The sequence below is a fragment of the Colletotrichum higginsianum genome, chromosome 9 (assembly GCF_001672515.1).
Source record: "Colletotrichum higginsianum IMI 349063 chromosome 9, whole genome shotgun sequence".
NCBI lineage: Eukaryota > Fungi > Ascomycota > Sordariomycetes > Glomerellales > Glomerellaceae > Colletotrichum > Colletotrichum higginsianum.
The window spans coordinates 3,265,646-3,280,350 of NC_030961.1; the positions used below are offsets into that span (position 1 = coordinate 3,265,646).

The following is a 14,705-nucleotide window of genomic DNA, read 5'->3' on the forward strand; positions in this document are numbered from 1 at the left end:
TCGCCCTGTTGGACAACCCCCCTATCCTATGCTCGCGAGTCGATATTGTCAGAAGTCAGTAAAAGGGGGGGGAGGGGGGTAGAGGCAAAGGCAACGCGGAGACTGCGTCGGTTGTGCATTTTTTACCCCTTATACCTCAAAAAATATGACAAAGTCTCTCCAACAAAGTCACCAGGGGGTATGCGGCCGCAGGCAACGACAGGTCACAACAGAGAGACCGGCCCGGTCCAAATCCACTTTTGCACAATGAGATCCAACGGAATTATCCTCGGGGAACCGACCGAAGAGTTACTTTTTGAGATTGGAACGACGGATACAGCGAAGAGTGAAGGCTCCCACAAAAGACCCAGAGTATTAAGTTGGCAACCTTGTTTCCGACACTGCTTCGGCCACCTGCAGAAGTTTTCAATTACGAATGATCAGTCGTTGCTACGACGGTATTGAATACCACCGAGACATTCTGCTCTGGCGGCTGGGCAGAATGTTTCGGACAGAGTGCAGGGAGACTGACTCCATTGACCGTTCCCTCCGAACACCATGTGAAACCTCGCGTCATACTGAATATGCCACCGGATAACCGGTTCATGCTAGATTGTTCCAGCCCCATCCCTGGTGGACGCAGAACGCAGCACCTGTTTTTTATTTTTGCCAAGGTCTGGAATACTACAGTTTTGCTCAAAAAAATGTGATTTCAGAGTTAATAATTGGGTCAAATTCTCGTGAGCATGGTAGGTGACGGAGGTTGTTGGTTGTTGGGCCACAAACACTGCTATCCTCACCCGCACAATGACGAGGAAAAGGCATCTAATGATACGTGCGCGTCAAGTGGTAGCAGGGTTTCACACGTCGACTGCACAAGGGTCCTGGAGCTAAAAGCTCCATTTAACGTTAAGACAACGCCATTGTCTTCGCTCTCAGCCAATCACCCTCCCTTAGAGCAACTATTTCGTCCAACAGTTTGGCCCCTGTACATTAGGGGCTTGGACTGGAGTTCTTGGACGGTTAAATCCTTCAGGAGCTTGAAGCAAACATGTTGCTGCCCATTTTTCCCTGTTGGTGACTTGGGAAGACGATCAATCAATGTCATAACCCGGCCAGCAACATCCGATCAGAGTGGCGAACCCTGTTGGATTCTCTTGGCTGCTGCCACATCCGGGGGTTCCGCAAAGGTTTGGAGTTTGAAAATGCCTAATGTTGATGAATGACGGTCTTGCTCAACTATCTTAGCTGAGGTGAAGCTTGTTCTTAGACCCTCCCGGGTAAGACAAGCAAACAATGGAAATCCGCATCCTGTGGAATCCAAATACAGCCATGACTCCGTTCCAGCGTGGGCTTCCTTGCGTTCATGTGCATATTGACGGCCAACATCGTGCCCTCGATGGCGCTTCTCCCCCGTCCGAACAAGGCTCGGACAATCACGGTCCTGGCCGCGGCCCCCTCTGACTCGAACACCAGATCGACAATGATCCCTGACCCGAGTCCCCCTGCCAGCAAAACGTTCTCGGACTCTGGCGCGATGGGCCGAAGCTCCGCAGCCCCCTCTGCCAGCCGTTGGACTAAACCCCCCCAGTCTCGGGATCGCATCCAGTTCCCCCAATTGGTTGGTCTCATTCTCAAGACCTCAACCAACCGTCACCCGAACCTGGGGCAGCTCCTTGGTTTTCCGTTCAGTGTGGAGGCTTCAGGAACAAATAAACCCGCTTTCGAAGAAGGGTTTAAGATTCTCTCCGACCCCACGGCGGTAGCGTATGCAAGCCATCCCATCCCACCTCGTCTCGCTTACCCCACGCGCAGCTTTCTCTCGTTCTGCGTCGCTTCTTCCTTCGCTCACCCTGAACTCTAATCCTCGCGGCACTCCGTTTCTTTCTTGACGTTACACCGGAGACAATCCGTTCGCTTCACAACGCTCCGCCTTGACGGATTCATCAACATGGCCAGTGATCAAGTTCCCGAATCCAACGTCGACGTGTAAGTCCAGTCGTTCATGGTCATCAGAAACCGGTTCACTAACGCCTCAATTTTCGTCTCCCAGGCTCATCATCGGCGCCGGCCCTTCGGGGTAAGTGATTTTCGGGTTATGTTGGCGCGAGGCCGCCATCACGTTCTCACCCTGCCCCCTAAAACGGTGATGAATGACATCGGCTGACGACAAGCCGCGCAGGTTGATGGCCGCTGCATGGATGGCTCACTGCGGCGTAAACGCCCGCATTGTCGACAAGAGAAACTCCAAGATCCTCTGCGGGCAGGCCGATGGTCTCCAGTGCCGCAGTCTGGAGATATTCGACTCGCTTGGTTTCGCGGACCGGGCATGGAAGGAGGCTAACCACATGATTGAGGTATGATATGCCACCGTCACTATGCCGCAAGTGCTTTCACTAACCGGTGTGCTCGTCCCAGATTTGCATGTGGGTATGTGACTCGACTATCCTACTACGAGTTGCCGACTGGGTGAGAGTGCTCATGTGTTTCAAATAGAACCCCGGCAACGACGGCATCATCCGCCGCAGTGACAGGATCCCAGACACCATTGTGGGCCTGTCCCGTTTCCAGCAGATCGTCCTGCAGCAGGGCCGGATCGAGCGCTTTTTTCTCGAGAACATTAAGAAGCACTCAAAGGACCAGATCAGAGTCGAGCGCGGCGTCCTGCCCGAATCTCTTGAGATCGACGTGTCCAAGGTCGACGACGACTCGGCCTACCCGGTGACTGTGAAGCTGCGCCAGCTCTCGGAAGAAGAGGCTGCTCCTCCCCAAGCAGCGAACGCGAGTAGGGTTCCCGACGGCCTCTTCCGGAGCAACCTCGTGCAGGACGACGATGAGGAAGACTTGATCAAGATGAGCCGAGCGAGAGCCGGAGAAAGCGAGATCGTCCACGCCAAATACGTCATTGGCTGTGATGGTGCTCGCAGCTGGACGAGAAGGGCTCTTGGATTGGAGCTCCAAGGAGAGGCTACTGATTTCATCTGGGGTGTCATGGACATCATTCCCATCACCGACTTCCGTGAGCTATTAAATTAGTACCATGCTTCTAAGAGACGCAACACTGACAAGAGAGACGTATAGCCGATATCCGTATGCGTTGCGCCATCCACTCTGCCGAGAACGGCAGCTTGATGGTCATCCCGAGAGAGAACAAGCTTGTCCGCCTCTATATCCAACTGAAGGAGGTCACCCCCGACGCGTCAGGACGAGCGGACCGCTCCAAGATCACCCCCGAAATCATCTTTGGCGCCGCCCAGAATATTCTGAGCCCCTACAAGATCGATTACGAGTATTGCGACTGGTGGACTGCGTACCAGGTAGAATTGAGGACGACGCCGGATTCAACACACATGCTGACTTGTCTTTGATAGATTGGCCAAAGAGTAGGCACCACTTATGATGCCCACAGTCGTGTCTTCCTCGCCGGGGATGCTGTCCACACCCACTCCCCCAAGGCCGGCCAAGGCATGAACGTCTCCATGCAAGACACCTACAACCTCGGTTGGAAAGTCGCCCTGGCCGTCAAGGGCATCGCCAAGCGCGACATCTTGAGCACTTACCAGAGCGAGCGCCGCCGCGTCGCCCAGGACCTGATCGAGTTCGACCACCGTTTCAGCCGCCTCTTCTCTGGCCGTCCGGCCAAGGACGTCATGGATGCCGAGGGCGTCAGCATGGAGGCTTTCAAAGACGCCTTCCTCAAGGGCAACTTGTTCGCCTCTGGCTTGTCCGTCGATTACGGCGCCAGCAACCTCGTCGTCAAGGCCGGCGACGCGTTGAAGCAGGGCGACGGTAGCAAGGCTCTCAGGGGCGTTGCTACCATTTCCGAGAAGGAGTTCCGGAGGAAACAGGCTCTCGCTTCTGGGCTGCCCGTCGGTATGCGTTTCAACAGCTTTAAAGTCCTCAACCAGGCGTGTGCCCGCCCCTGGCACTTTCAAGAGAGGCTCAAGGCGGACGGCCGCTTCCGCGTCGTCCTCTTCGCCGGAAATGTCCTGGATGCCTCACAGAAGGCCCGCGTCGATAGATTCTGCGCCGCGCTTGACGCTCCGGACAGCTTTCTGCACAGGGCCACTCCCCCCAAGGCCCCTATCGACAGCGTCATCGAGGTTCTCACGGTACACTCCGCGAAGCGAACCGACACGGAGCTGCTGAGGGACTTCCCAGACATCTTGCACCCCTTCGACCCCCACACCGGCTGGGACTACAATAAGGTCTTTGTGGACGACGAGAGCTACCACGAAGGCCACGGCGAGGCTTACAGGAACTATGGCATCGACAGGCAGAGGGGTTGCGCTGTTGTGGTGCGGCCTGATCAGTACGTCGCTTGGATCGGCGAGCTCGAGGACTTTGATGGATTGCAAAAGTATTTTGAAGGCTGTCTTGTCCTGGGGCATCGTGTCGCGAATGGTATTAATGGCACAAACGGGGTAAACGGACATGCAAATGGCGTTGACGGGACGACGTTGCCTATTCGGAGGTGAACTTCGGTGGGTGGCTCTGGCAATTAATGATCCCTTTGCATTACTCCAAACCTCAAGCAATGGTATCTCAGCATATATAACCAACTCCAGATTCCAATTTTTATAATGCGATCCATGATCGTATTTGCCGTTGCGTTTTGTGGACTGGCCGAACCTCGTGACTCAGCCATTATGAGCTCATTCGTAAGCCGCCAGCGAGCCGCCTAGCGTCATCCATCTATAGTTGATGATAAGAGGTGTAAATCTTTTACAATGTGTCTACTCGAACTATGCTTTAAACCCATCACCGCTATCCATGGATTGAGCGGATACATCCTAGACCGACGCAACATAAGCAAGTTGTCACTATCTCCTCTAATCGACAACACGAAGGCTCGTCTGTACCACCCGTCCTCGTCAATCTTGCTGCCTCGGCCTCAGCTGTTGGCGTTGACCTACACACGAACAACGACTGCAACGGCATCAACTCGGACATCTACTACGGCATCGACGGTAGTAGTAGCCCCTATCTGTCCGGCGTCTTCCACTGTTCCGCGCTAGGGTTCCACATTGCATACAAGACCAAGTCCACACCGTCGTTGGTGTTGTGATTGACTATAGCGTAAATGACACATTTTCGCCAGTCTTGCGTCTTGGACTCTGGCTGAAGAGGGGTGGCAATACAGGCTCAGAGCTTGAAGCAAAAGCAAAGAGACTTGCGGCGATTGGTTATCAAATCCAGGATACCCAAAGCTGTTAAAAATTATTCAATTCTCAAAACTTTGAGCTTTTCCAATTTCTGTTACATCGAATCAACCCTATCGCCTAACTCAACAAGGTCAAGGACAGCGAAGGAAGCAAAACAGGGCGGAAAACGCCAACAACTGATTCTAGATCAATGTTACTCTGAGTCAGAAAGCATCCTGGTCTGATTCTTCGTGGGGAGCCCCCCCAACACCGCATTGCATGACGGCCAACGCTTCAGGTGCTTCTTTATGGAGGAAGCTTTGGCAAGTTTCTGTCCACATTTCAAGCATCGTCGACGTGGGTCGGGTATTTTTTTCTCCTTGGCCCACTTCAGGTGGTACCGATAGGAATGCTCGTTACGTTCCTTGGGAGACGGGAATCGCTTTGGGCATTTGCCACATTGAGCAGGCATTCTATGGCGCGTTTGGTGCCGCCTTTGGACCTGTGTTAGTAGACGCAGTCTCCCATGACAAGGTGGAATCAAAAGCCGAACCTGAACTGGTCCCCAAGCTTGTACAGTCGTTCGTGAACCACGCAGTAAGCGTAGCCTGGGTGGAGCTCTTGAGACATGCTTAGCCAGACTTCTTAGGCTAGGAGCGAATGGTGATGATACCCGAGAAAACGAAGGGATTCAAGAAGGCGCTTCCAGGGTCGCCTGGTTGGAGCTGAGACGTTGAGACTTCAAGATCATCTTCCGAACCAGCACAGGATTCAGCCAACCCACGGACGTGGGAATAGAGGCCGAAGGCATGTGTCGAATTTGACGACTAAGTCATCGCATTTGGTTCGTCGAGAGAGCTTGAAAGTAAGTCGTAGATATCCGCTCCAATCTCTAAAGCGGACCCGTTTTGGATGCCATTGGCATCATTTTCGGAAGAAGTTAAAGGCAGGGTAGTATCACTTGGAATCGTGAGGTCCGTGGAATGGATTGGGTTCCTGCTCAGCATCAGAAATGCTTCGAAATTGGCCATTTCAACCTCATCTAGGAGAAACGGAGGGAAAAGCTCTGGAGTTTGACAGTGGAAGTCGTTGACGGAGTTATCTACGAGCCTCTTAGCTCTCTGAAACAATTTTTGGTGGTGCTCTGGGAATTACCAGCTCTAGTTATATCGTGCCAAGTGTCGACAAAGCAATTCTCCTCGTCCAGGTAATTCTCCTCAGCTGTACACTCCATCGCGGGAGCTGTCGCTGGAGGTGAGCAAAACGCGTCGTTCCTGATTCTCTCTAGAAGTCAAAACAAAGTCCGGAAACAGAAAAGTCATGGATGGCCGCTAATCTTTGATGGTATTCGGGGTGGGAAGTGCTCTATTACTTATACATGAATTTCTGCATCGCGCAGCTATGACCTCCCGGAGCATGAGAGGGTACCTTTGGATCCGGCCAACCCCTTCTCATCGACTAGATACCCGTGAAGTCAAACCTTCAATCAACGTCATAGAATTCCGATCGCACAATCTGGACCCGTTAGCTCAAACCCTCGTCAGTGTCACCCATCATGATCCCGACCTATCACATCGTGAAGGTGTATCAAACTTTGTCCCGGCTCAGAAGCTTTTGTGAAAAAGCTCGCGGCTAAGAGTGAGGGGCACTTGGATCTGGGCCGGTTCACAGCGACTGCACTGATAACCTAACCTAAATTCTGTTGGGGCAGTCAATTGATGAGATGAGATGATTTGTTGACTGTCTACGTTTGGGACGACGATGGGGGATCAACATTTAGCCTTGTCTTCGGTCTTGATGGAGACCGAAGCACTCGTCCTTTGCCGAGCTGCTTACTTACAAAACCTTGACTGAGGAAGACTTTCTCGTACGAAATGCGACTTCTATATTCCACCAACCTGGGCGTCCACACAGTTCATCAACGAAATCCAATATGGCAACGCAGAGTCAAGACCGTCTGTCTTCCCTTTTGCTACTCCTACACAGCGTGGTAGTCTTTCTAATCTGAGTGACCGCAGCCGAGACGATTCTGATGAAATCCAGGATTGTCCAAAAGTTCTACGAACCCCTCGTGCTGCTCAAGGCTCTGAATCTCGAGATGCAGGACGCGGCTAGCTACGTCGACCCCGACGAGCTCGACAATCGCAGGGACGAGAAGCATACGTTCCAAGCCTTCGTCTACAAGCTCGCCCACGCGTGCGACAGCGTCAAGGGTGATGGAGGCGCCACGATTACTTCCGTCATGGTGCTCAATGCGACAGCGTCCGATTCCGTCGAGTACTGGTTCGCCTCGAACCAGAGGACCACGGAGGAGTTGCAGATCACGGGCTTTTTCATCGGGCGTATCCTCAACCGCGCAGCCAGGGCGACTCTGCCTCAGGACGAGTCTCTTCTTCGGAGGGACTTGCTCGATCTCGTCTTGGGATTCAACCGAGAACGGATTACACAGTACTTGGCGGCATTTCGAGTTGAAGCGGAGAAATGCTTGAAAATGTGCTCAACTCAGGACAACGAGGAAGGTAAAGTGGAAGCATATCACCAAGCCAGAGCCGAAACATTGCTTACTCTTAACTGGTACAAGACAACACAGTTTCGACGCACTTGAGGGAAACCCTCAACTCAATCAACTTTGCTTGGGATGAGTCTACTACAAGGCCTGAATGTAAGATGTCATTTTTTCCAAGTCTATTAGATTATTGGTCTGAAAGCATCGCCTACGCGGGACAGATCTTCGTGAGTGCAACATGGCCATCCGGATCCTGACGGCTCTCAAGGCCTCGGACGCCGGAGAGTTTATCGCCCAACGCGCACGGCGCATTCGCCAGAGTGGACCCCGGGACAGCGTCATTTTCTGCTGGCCCGAGATGCGCCACATGATGAACAGACTCCTGGCCTACGCGCAGGACGTTGAGTTCTTCCTTATTGCGAGGAGGAACTGGCCTCAGCTCTTTACGAACTACAGAGTCTTGTTCCTGCCCTCCAGCCGTCCCATACAAAAGCCGGGACGCCAGAAGAGCATGACGGCCGAGGGCATTGTCGGCAGGATGACGCGGGACGAGCAGGAGATCACCGCCCTGCGAGACTTTGTACGGGAGCTCCGACTGATGAACCTTGACCAGAGAATCCGGGGGGAGTATGGGAAGAAGACCTTCGCGCCGATTGTCCACTCCGAGGTCTTGCTCCTTAACAAGCTCGAGAAGAGCGGTGGCACATCTCCTGAGCGGTTTTTCAACGGGTGGGTGTACATCGGCAGCAGCAAGCCGCTGTGCAGGCTGTGCCAGTACTTCTTCGAGGAGCATCGCTCAGGCGTGGAGCACCGAAGCAGTCACGAGAACCTGTACATCAGCTGGAGGGTGCCGGACGTCCGCATGTCTGAGGGCGAGCTTGGGGAAGAGAGTCGACAGATCATGGTGGACAGGATGCTCCAGAGGATCCGCAAAGACGCCATGAACTTGATAAGGCGGAAGGTCCACCCGACGTTCAGAGCCCATGACAGCCTCACGTCGTCGGTGAGGTTGACGCTGGATGGAAGATGGGGCACGATTAGTAATGTTTCTGACATATCTGATGTTGCATCAGTGATGCCAAGTCTGGCTCTGGATGATGTCGAAGACGATGAAGGAGGAGGAGTTGCCTTGGCCTGAAGGGCTTTGTTTTATGATGTGTTTATAAGTCTCTTTGCTAAGCTACGATGAATCAGTCCAATAAGAGGATTTTCAGTAGAGTTAGATTCCCGTCTACCCTTAAGTCAGACTACCCACTTTTCGGCACCCCCCCCATTTCGGCACCCCAAAAATGCCTCAAATGCCTCATCACCAGAACATACCCCTCAACTTTCAACATCAACAACATTTTCTATACTTATGCGAATAACCTCATTTTTTCCTCAGAGCTTCTTTTCAACCTTATGGGCCAGTATACCGAAGATGAAGTCAATCAGGCCCTTGACGCAATAACCAACGGCATGCCCATTAAGAGGGCTGGTCAGGTGTATGGCATCCCAAGATCAACACTTCAGTATCGGATTAAGGGCACTCAACCAAGGTCAATTGCCTTTTCTGACCTGCAGAGACTTTCTGTTAGTCAGGAGGCTAAACTGGCTGAATGGGTTCGCATTCAGCATGCCCTTGGTGTTGCCCCAACCCATCTGCAAGTGAGGCTATTCGCAGAAAGGATCCTCCATGCCATGGGGGATACAGAGCCTATAGGAAAAGGCTGGATCCAAGCCTTCTTGAAGAGGAATCCATCAGTCAAGGTCCAGAGAAGTCGCCCTATCGATTCTAGGCGTGTTAATGGGGCATCTACTGAGGTCATCAGGGACTGGTTCAAACTACTCGCCATACCAGAGATCACCAGCATCAAACCAGCTAATAGATACAACATGGATGAGACTGGTATCCTTGAGGGCCAGGGATCTAATGGGCTGGTGCTGGGCATGTCTGAGACGAAGTCTGTACGTAAGAAACAGCCTGGATCAAGGGCATGGGTATCCATCATCGAATGCATCTCTGCCCTGGGCCATGTTCTGAATCCCCTCGTTATCTATAAGGGCAAGGCAGTCCAGCAGCAGTGGTTTCCTCTAGACCTTGGCCCTTATGAAGGATGGCAATTCACTGCAACGGAGAATGGATGGACTTCAGATGCCACTGCAGTTGAATGGCTGCAGAAGGTCTTCATCCCTCAGACTCTTCCTCAGGGCAAGGAGGTCAGGCTGCTGATCATGGATGGACATGGGAGTCATACAACGACTGACTTTATGTGGTTATGCTATATAAACAACATCCATCTATTGTTCTTACCGCCACATACCTCCCATGTCCTCCAGCCACTTGATCAGTCAGTCTTCAGCCCTGTCAAGGCAGCCTATAGGAAGGAGCTTGGATACCTTGGTCAGTGGAATGATTCAACTGTTGTAGGCAAGAGGAACTTTATAGGCTGTTATCAGAAGGCTCGTACTGCAGGTATGACGATGCAGAACATTAGAAGTGGTTGGAAATGGACAGGGTTATGGCCTGTCTCTATGGCGAAGCCTCTGATGAGCTCCCTACTGCTCCCATCAACACCAGCAGCATCAGGATCATCTGATCAGGTCAGCAAAGGGCAGTCTGGAGGCAAGGAAGCTGAAGGATGGGTATCTGCGTCATCTGCAGTGGCATGGTCGACGCCAAGGAAGATGAAGGATCTAGCTGGGCAGTTGAAGCTATTCACAGAGCTGGAGAATGATGCCTTTACTCAACGCCTTCTATTCAGGAAGGTAAAAAAAGGCTTCAGCGAGCAGGCATATGAGCTGGCAAATACCCAGCAGAAACTGGAGCTTCTGCAGGCCCAAGTCACCAATACTGCAGTAAGGAAAAGAAGGGCAGTCCAGCTGGATCCTAACACTAAGTTCGCCAACATCAAAGACATCCAGCAGGCGCAACTTAAGGCTGGGGAAAAAGAGGATGATGCAGCCGAATCCAGCGACTCTGAATACCCTAGTGAAGCTGAAAGCTGTATTGTTGTTGCATCTAGAAGAAGTCAATGATTAATTGAAGTCGACGAGTATGATGGGAATAGCTTCATTTTTGGGGTGCCGAAATGGGGGGGTGCCGAAAAGTGGGTAGTCTGACTTATCTCTGTGAAAGGGGATATGGAGGCCATACGCGCGTAACTTTATCAGTTACCTAAACATCGTCAAGCTGTTTAAGACCTGTCCAATCCCGTTCACATAGCAAGCAAGTATTAGCCCGAAACGGACAACCGATTAGACATACCCAAGACAACCGAAGTGGGACGAGATCATGCAAGCTGACTACTCGCAGCCAGCTGCATATTGTATCTCCTCTCCCTTGTCGCCAATCAGATAAACCGCCGGAGGATTCCCATCCGGGTTCAAAGCAACTCAAAACCCCTTTTCCAGCTTGATCGACCCCGCATCCAAGCATCAACCGCCTTGTGCAACGCCGCACAGTCGCATATTTTCACGCCCCATTCGGTCCCTCCAAACCATCATGACCGTCACCGCGTCTGCCCCGTTCCAGTTCGCCGTTGACCATCCTCTTGTTACGATCATTGCAGTTATCGCATCTCTCTGCGTGCTCGTCGCCCAGCGCTCAAGCCAAGATGCCCCGCCCTCCCTCCCCGAGGCCCTGCCGTTCATCAGCAACACGTACCAATACATGACGGATCTGCCGACTTTGATGGACCGCGTCAGGTACTCCCATCTGACCGTGTGTACTCTGACGCGATGTGGAAAAGCTGACCTTTATGCGTCGTCGCAAGCCACGCGATGAAGCGCAGCGACGTCGTCAGAGTCTGGCTCGGCCCCATGCGCGTGTATCTTGTCAAGGGCGGCGAGAGCGTGCAGGCCATGTTCCGCGCGTCGTCCACCTTCAGCTACGAAAAGTTCATCCTCATGGTGATCAAAAACCTACAGGGCTCGTCCAAAGAAGACGTTGGCAAGTTCGTCAACGACAAGTCGGGCGTCTCCAAGACGCCGGCCCCGGGCTGGGAAGACCTGCCGCCGGAGCGGAGGTACTGGTATCAGATCCACCACCTCGCCGTCGACAACCTCTCCAGGGCCGGCCCCACAGGCCACCTGATCGGTCTGTACACGAGGTTTCTCGGCGAGGCCTTGGAGAAGCAGCCTCTGGGCGAGTGGGCGACGGTCCGGCTGTTTGACCTGTTAAGGGAGGATATGGGCGAGAGCGCGCTCCGCTCCCTGTGCGGTACACGGATTCTGGAAGTGTTGCCCGACTACATCCAACAGTTCTGGCGGTTCGACAGTATCGGGTTCCAGGCGGTGTACGGTCTTCCCAAGTGGATAAATCCCAAGCCCGCCGAGGAACGCGATAGGCTGAGCGACATGACGCAAAAGTTCCTAAAGGAGGCGTTTGCCACGTTCGACTGGGATGGGCCCGATGCCGAGTCGGACTGGGAACCGATTCTCGGGTCTCGCTACATACGCCTGCTTCTGAAATGGCTGGCGGACAGTGACATGACCATGCGAACCATGGCTGGATTCCACATGATCTCGGTACTTGGGTGAGTTTCGACGCTCTGGGAACAATTCCTTTACCGCTGTAAAAAAGGCAGGCCTCTGACTGATGTTCAGCGTCAACGCAAACACCATACCGGTGACAGCGTGGGCCATGATGGAAGTCTTACAGGACCGCGAGCTGCTTGAGGCAGTCCGCGAAGAGGCCCTCCAGGCCATGGTACGAGACCCGGCGACGGGAGAGCGCTCCTTCGACGCGGCGAAGCTCGTCTCGATGCCTCTGCTGCAGTCCGTCTACGTTGAGTGCATGCGCCTCCACGTCTCCATAGCCATCACGCGCGAGGTCCTCGAGACGACGACGCTCCGCGGCTTCCGCCTGGAAAAGGGGTCGCTCATCCAGGCCCCGACGAACCTGATGCACTTCGACGAGCAGGTCTGGGGTCATGAGGAGCATCCAGCCACGGAGTTCTGGGCAGGTAGGCACGTGAAGCAGGCCGAGGGGTTGGATGAGGAGGGGACGGGCCGCGTGTCGGCGAAGAGGCAGTTCGTCATGGCCGGGAAGCCGAGTGAATTCTTTCCGTACGGTGAGTCAGCCCCTGAAACGTCAATACTTCTTCTGGACTAGTAAGTGAAGCTGACGGTATGCATCGAATTCAGGTGGAGGGGTTTCAATCTGCCCGGGACGCTTCATCGCAAAGCAGGAGATCATTTTGACCATCGCCATGCTCGTGACGAGGTTCGACATGGAGTTTGTCGAGTGGACGTGCGAGGACGGGTCCAAGTCCGACCGGCCCCCGGTTGACGACAAGCATTATTTCGGATCGGCCGCTGTGCCTCCTGATAGGGATGTCAGAGTTCGCTGGAAGAGGCTGTGGTAAGTGTGACGGTACAAGGGAGACAGACCACCCAGGAGAGTTATGATGAGTTACCGAAGCCTCAATGAGTTTTGAATCATATCTATGTATGTCTCTACCATCAAAAACAACAAAAAGAAGTGCCAACCCTTGACGAAATCAGGGTATTGACGGTCTCGGTCCATCCAAGGGCCCAGACCCCGGATGTCTAGACCTCCTTCGCCACGATGGAAGGGTCGGCGTTCTTCACGAGCATCCGCACATAGTCGTTGAACCAAACCCCGGCCCGGGGCGCGCCCTCGAGCCCGCATCGTCCGTCGCTCTCGCCGCCAGGTTTCACCCACACGATGGAGTCCACGTGGGTGTTGTTGACCGGCGTGCCGGGCTTCACGCCGAACCCGGCCGGGCTGACGTTGCACCACTCCCCCCACTCCTCTCTGCTGTTGGACACGCGGCCCTGGTCGATGATGAAGCGCGAGGGCAGCCCTTCGGCCTCGAGGTAGGGGGCCAGGGAGAGCGCATAGTGGTTTTCATCCCACGACGGACTCCACTCTGTGTAGTTGGCCCGCGGGTTTGCGTGAAACGGGTTCTGGCCGAGTCGTCAGTGTGTCTGTTCGTCTTTCCACGGATTTGTCTTGCTTCTCATGGTGTTACTTACATAGTTCGAGACGTTTGTGGAGAATCCGCGGATCTTGGTGTTGTTGCCCGCCTTCTGGACGACCTTGGCGAAGATCTTGGCCGCTGACACACACACATATCAGCTTCAACACGTCTCTCCTACGGCCACGAGATACTCACAAGGGAGCAGATTTGGTTCCCAGCCCAACCACCCTCCATGGGCTGCATCGATATACAGGTTCACGTGGTCGAACTGCAAGCTGGCGATGGCATGCGCGACGCCCTCCTCGTACACCGGCTGGGCCTTGGCACAGAACTCGACGTGCTACAACGGCGGGCAGCACCAGTAAGCAAGAGCTGCATTTTCTGTCATTGAGAAGTCCAAAGAGTCGCAACTTACCAAGTTCGTGACGAGGTTGGCGAGGGAGTCGGGCTCCAGCACGACGGCAAAGGTCAGGTCGCGCGCGGCGGCGAGCTTCTCCGCGTACGGCTTGATGTACGTCTCCTTGTACAGCCGCAGGCCATCCGCCTCGCTGCTGAACTCGCCCGCGCTCTCGCCGGCGCTGCAGTCCCTGTCGGGCAGGTTGTACAGCACGAGACCGACGATCTGCTTCTCGCCCGTCTTGGCCTGGACCGCGCGCGCGCGCTCGACGGCGGCGTCGATGGCGGGCAGGCTCGCCGTGTTGGAGATCCAGACAAAGGTGCCGATGTCCTGGATCGCGCGGACCTTGGCGGCGTTCTCGGCGTCGCCCTCGGCCGCGAAGGAGGCGTACGTCTCCTCGAGCTTCTCGGCCCAGTCCGGGTTCGCGTACAGCTTCCTGCCCTCGAAGGGGTTGGTCGTGTGGTTGGACGATCCCGTGCAGCGGGGACGGAGGCCTCTAGTGGCGTGACGTGGGTAGGCCGAGGCCGCGCCGAGGGTGAAGAGAACGGTGAGAATGGAAGCGAAATGCATTGTGACAGTTCAGGTTACTTGGGCACTGCTGTGGCGGATATCTAGGGACGGGGGCTGTTGCAACTACTCGACCGGCGGGCTTGTGTGCATACCACAGGAACAAGAAGCAACATTGATATCGATACAGACCGCCGCTCTGCTGCTTCTTATAGCCTTGTAAAACGTCATGAATGCGGTCAACG

The 14,705-nt window shown here is 54.2% G+C and overlaps 4 protein-coding genes across 4 annotated transcripts; 3 read left to right on the forward strand and 1 right to left on the reverse strand.

The window, feature by feature from the left end:
* Positions 1 to 1,930: 1,930 nt before the first annotated feature.
* Positions 1,931 to 5,047, forward strand: CH63R_13194 (Phenol hydroxylase; the record flags this gene model as incomplete). Its single annotated transcript, XM_018308168.1, has 7 exons — positions 1,931 to 1,968; positions 2,033 to 2,059; positions 2,162 to 2,336; positions 2,476 to 2,998; positions 3,049 to 3,296; positions 3,351 to 4,453; positions 4,777 to 5,047. The coding sequence occupies 7 exons, from the start codon at positions 1,931 to 1,933 to the stop codon at positions 5,045 to 5,047; spliced, it is 2,385 nt and encodes a 794-aa protein (XP_018152585.1).
* Positions 5,048 to 7,056: 2,009 nt separating this feature from the next.
* CH63R_13195 (uncharacterized protein) lies at positions 7,057 to 8,767 on the forward strand (the record flags this gene model as incomplete). Its single annotated transcript, XM_018308169.1, has 3 exons — positions 7,057 to 7,078; positions 7,142 to 7,642; positions 7,851 to 8,767. The coding sequence occupies 3 exons, from the start codon at positions 7,057 to 7,059 to the stop codon at positions 8,765 to 8,767; spliced, it is 1,440 nt and encodes a 479-aa protein (XP_018152586.1).
* A 2,346-nt stretch (positions 8,768 to 11,113) lies between these two features.
* On the forward strand, positions 11,114 to 12,977 carry CH63R_13196 (Cytochrome p450 family protein; the record flags this gene model as incomplete). The annotated part of the gene is made up of 4 exons (XM_018308170.1): positions 11,114 to 11,316; positions 11,385 to 12,146; positions 12,217 to 12,683; positions 12,757 to 12,977. The coding sequence occupies 4 exons, from the start codon at positions 11,114 to 11,116 to the stop codon at positions 12,975 to 12,977; spliced, it is 1,653 nt and encodes a 550-aa protein (XP_018152587.1).
* A 184-nt stretch (positions 12,978 to 13,161) lies between these two features.
* On the reverse strand, positions 13,162 to 14,523 carry CH63R_13197 (Glucanase; the record flags this gene model as incomplete). Its single annotated transcript, XM_018308171.1, has 4 exons — positions 13,162 to 13,542; positions 13,612 to 13,694; positions 13,752 to 13,896; positions 13,972 to 14,523. The coding sequence occupies 4 exons, from the start codon at positions 14,521 to 14,523 to the stop codon at positions 13,162 to 13,164; spliced, it is 1,161 nt and encodes a 386-aa protein (XP_018152588.1).
* Between the last annotated feature and the right edge of the window lie 182 nt (positions 14,524 to 14,705).